This window comes from Gastrolobium bilobum, unplaced genomic scaffold (genome assembly GCF_033153095.1).
Source record: "Gastrolobium bilobum isolate Gb01-03AN ecotype WA unplaced genomic scaffold, APGP_CSIRO_Gbil_v1 utg11051, whole genome shotgun sequence".
Taxonomy (NCBI): domain Eukaryota; kingdom Viridiplantae; phylum Streptophyta; class Magnoliopsida; order Fabales; family Fabaceae; genus Gastrolobium; species Gastrolobium bilobum.
Genome location: NW_026898573.1, coordinates 20,315 through 23,005, shown reverse-complemented (window position 1 = coordinate 23,005; position 2,691 = coordinate 20,315). Strand labels below are relative to the sequence as shown.

The following is a 2,691-nucleotide window of genomic DNA, read 5'->3' as shown; positions in this document are numbered from 1 at the left end:
AACCGGTTCCATGTACGGAAAACATGATTTTTAATTTAATATTTTCAATTGCAATTAGTTCCTAAACATACAAGTAATCCTTAATTTTTGATAAACAAAAAAGTATAAATATTAATATAACAATAATCATTGATATTCAATAAACGTTTTCAATGAATTTCTACTTCTTCCCACAGTGATACTGACAGAAATATGGGCAAAAAAATTAAAATAATGTAATTAATTAAAATAATTACGTATTTAATGCTGTTTTGTTAAAAATTACATATCTGTTGCACAATGAGACGCCCTCTTTGGGCGTCACATGTGACGCCCCAGTGAGGCGTCTCTCCCTTGGAGAAGACGCCCCATTGGGGCGTCACATGTGACGCCCAAAGGGGGCGTCTCATGTGCAACCTATATATACCTCACTTTTCTTTTTTCACTCCTTACCCATTTACCTCTCTAACCTCTCTCCAACCTCTCTCTAACCTCTCTCTAACCGTGGTTCGTAGCGAAGCTCTGCCAACGTAGGTAAGGTCATAATACCTCATATGTATACATTTAAATTACAATGCTAGTTAGTAATACATGTTAGGATTGATTGTATATTAGAGACTTGGAACATTAGGATAGTCACTTAGAAATTTTGTGTCATGCTATGAATGTTGTAATGATATAGTAATATTATTATTACGTAGTTATTATTATTACCAATTTTTAATTATGTATTAGGGTTTAGCATATTAATTAGTGATTTACAGATAGTGTTAGAGACTTTGTAAATTTCGTATGTATGATGTTATTAATACGGGAGTGCATAACTTTGTAGTTAGTTGAGGATAATGGCTGAGTCATCATCTTCTTCGGGATCTGATTCGAATGTAGAGCCCACCGATCCCAGCATGTGGATCATACCTGGGCCGTACAGGTGGGAGATCCTTCGTAAGAGGACGCAGAAAGGTCATATTTCACAGCGAGTGTGGAATACTGAGCATGTAAGAAAGATTAAGACTAGGCGTGGGAAGCCACAGGGGGGCCCACCTACCGGTGCTATTCCACAGGTTGTGGAAGAGTACCTCAGACAGGCGGGTTTCATACATGTTGCCAGGATGCAACATATCCAGGTATGTTATTTATGTCGTTTTGTATTTATGTAATAATTTAATAAAATTCGTTAACACGTGATAACTGCGTAATTTATCACAGATAGATGCATTTTTAATTAGTGCTCTGGTCGAGAGGTGGAGACCAGAGACACATACCTTTCACATGACCCAAGGTGAGATGACGATCACCTTACAAGATGTGGCAGGCATCTTGGGCTTGCCGACCGACGGTACCGTCGTCATCGGATCGACCTCTGAGGATTGGCACGCTGCTTGTGCTGCTGTTTTTGGACATGTTCCAGAGGCCGGTGAGTTCCATCATTCCGGCGACCTCCGCATCTCATTCTTGGATCGGCATTATACCCGGTGGACTGATCATGAAGGGAATCATGCTGCTGAGATCTACTTCACAAAAGCCCACATTGCCCTGATGTTGGGGACTTGGTTGCTGGCGGACAAGTCTGGAGGTAGCAATTTTGGTTGCCGGCTTGTCCCATTGCTAGGTGGAGGATTTGAGGAGATTGGCCGATTCAGCTGGGGATCTGCAGTTTTGACACACTTGTTCAGGAATTTGTGTGAAGTGACAGATGCCCGTCGAAGCGACATGGGTGGTTGCCATATTCTCCTTCAAATTTGGGCATGGATACGATTCCCACCCATTGCTCCACCCCTTCCTCCTCATCATCCAGAGCCTGGCACACATTATGGATGCCGGTATGATTTATTTACTTCATTTGTTTTCGATAATGTATGGTTAATAATGTATATACTAACTGTTTACTTCTTGACTTTGGACGATTATGTATGGTTGATAATGTTTCTGATTGACAGGTTTAATGTTGTACAAAAGTTTAAACCTCATGAGGTCACCCATTATCGGGCAACATTGGACACACTCTGTAGATGAACGCCTCACAACACTGTCTAAACGTCCAAAAAATGCAATGAAAAACCATTTTTTCCAGAAACTAAGCTCTGCTCGGCATAAAGATCATTAGTTTGTATATGATAAAATGAACCTGGAGAAAAGCGAAGCATGTATTCGCACCACCTTGGTAAAAAAGCATACGATTCCTCCCAATCACCGTACAGAATTGTCATCGCTTTCTGCTTCGCATACCACGCCTTTCTGTAGGAAACTTGAAAGCCATATTTAGCAGTTATCCTTTCTTGCACCAAAGAGATTGACACAGATGGTTCAGACTTTATCATCCCTGCATTGAAGAGGATATCAGTGCCTCGATAACATCAAACGAATTTAATTACACATTTGTGTTCATTCACACATCCAAAATACAAAAAGGTACCTATCACGAGATCTGCAATAACGTCCGCATCGAGCTGTCTATGACCCTGGGAAATATGCTCATTCACACATTCGTGTTTTCCACCTCATCTCGTTATTTTCCAATTTTCACGAAACACCGGTTTGATCGCCCTTACGCGCCACGGACAACCTTGATCGTACGCACAACATTTCATGGACAACTTTGCAGGCGTGCTCTCAATTACTATGGCTTCTTGATGCTCCCTAATAAGGTTGTGCTTAAGTGCCATTTGGACATCTTTTTTTGTCGCAAATTCTTGATTGACAAATAACATG

General features: G+C 40.8%; 1 protein-coding gene across 1 annotated transcript; it reads left to right on the top strand.

The window, feature by feature from the left end:
• Window positions 1–1,266: 1,266 nt before the first annotated feature.
• LOC133317465 (serine/threonine-protein phosphatase 7 long form homolog) lies at window positions 1,267–1,995 on the top strand. The gene is made up of 2 exons (XM_061519334.1): window positions 1,267–1,802; window positions 1,920–1,995. Exons 1-2 carry the CDS (start codon window positions 1,267–1,269, stop codon window positions 1,993–1,995), a joined length of 612 nt encoding a protein of 203 aa, XP_061375318.1.
• Window positions 1,996–2,691: the final 696 nt, after the last annotated feature.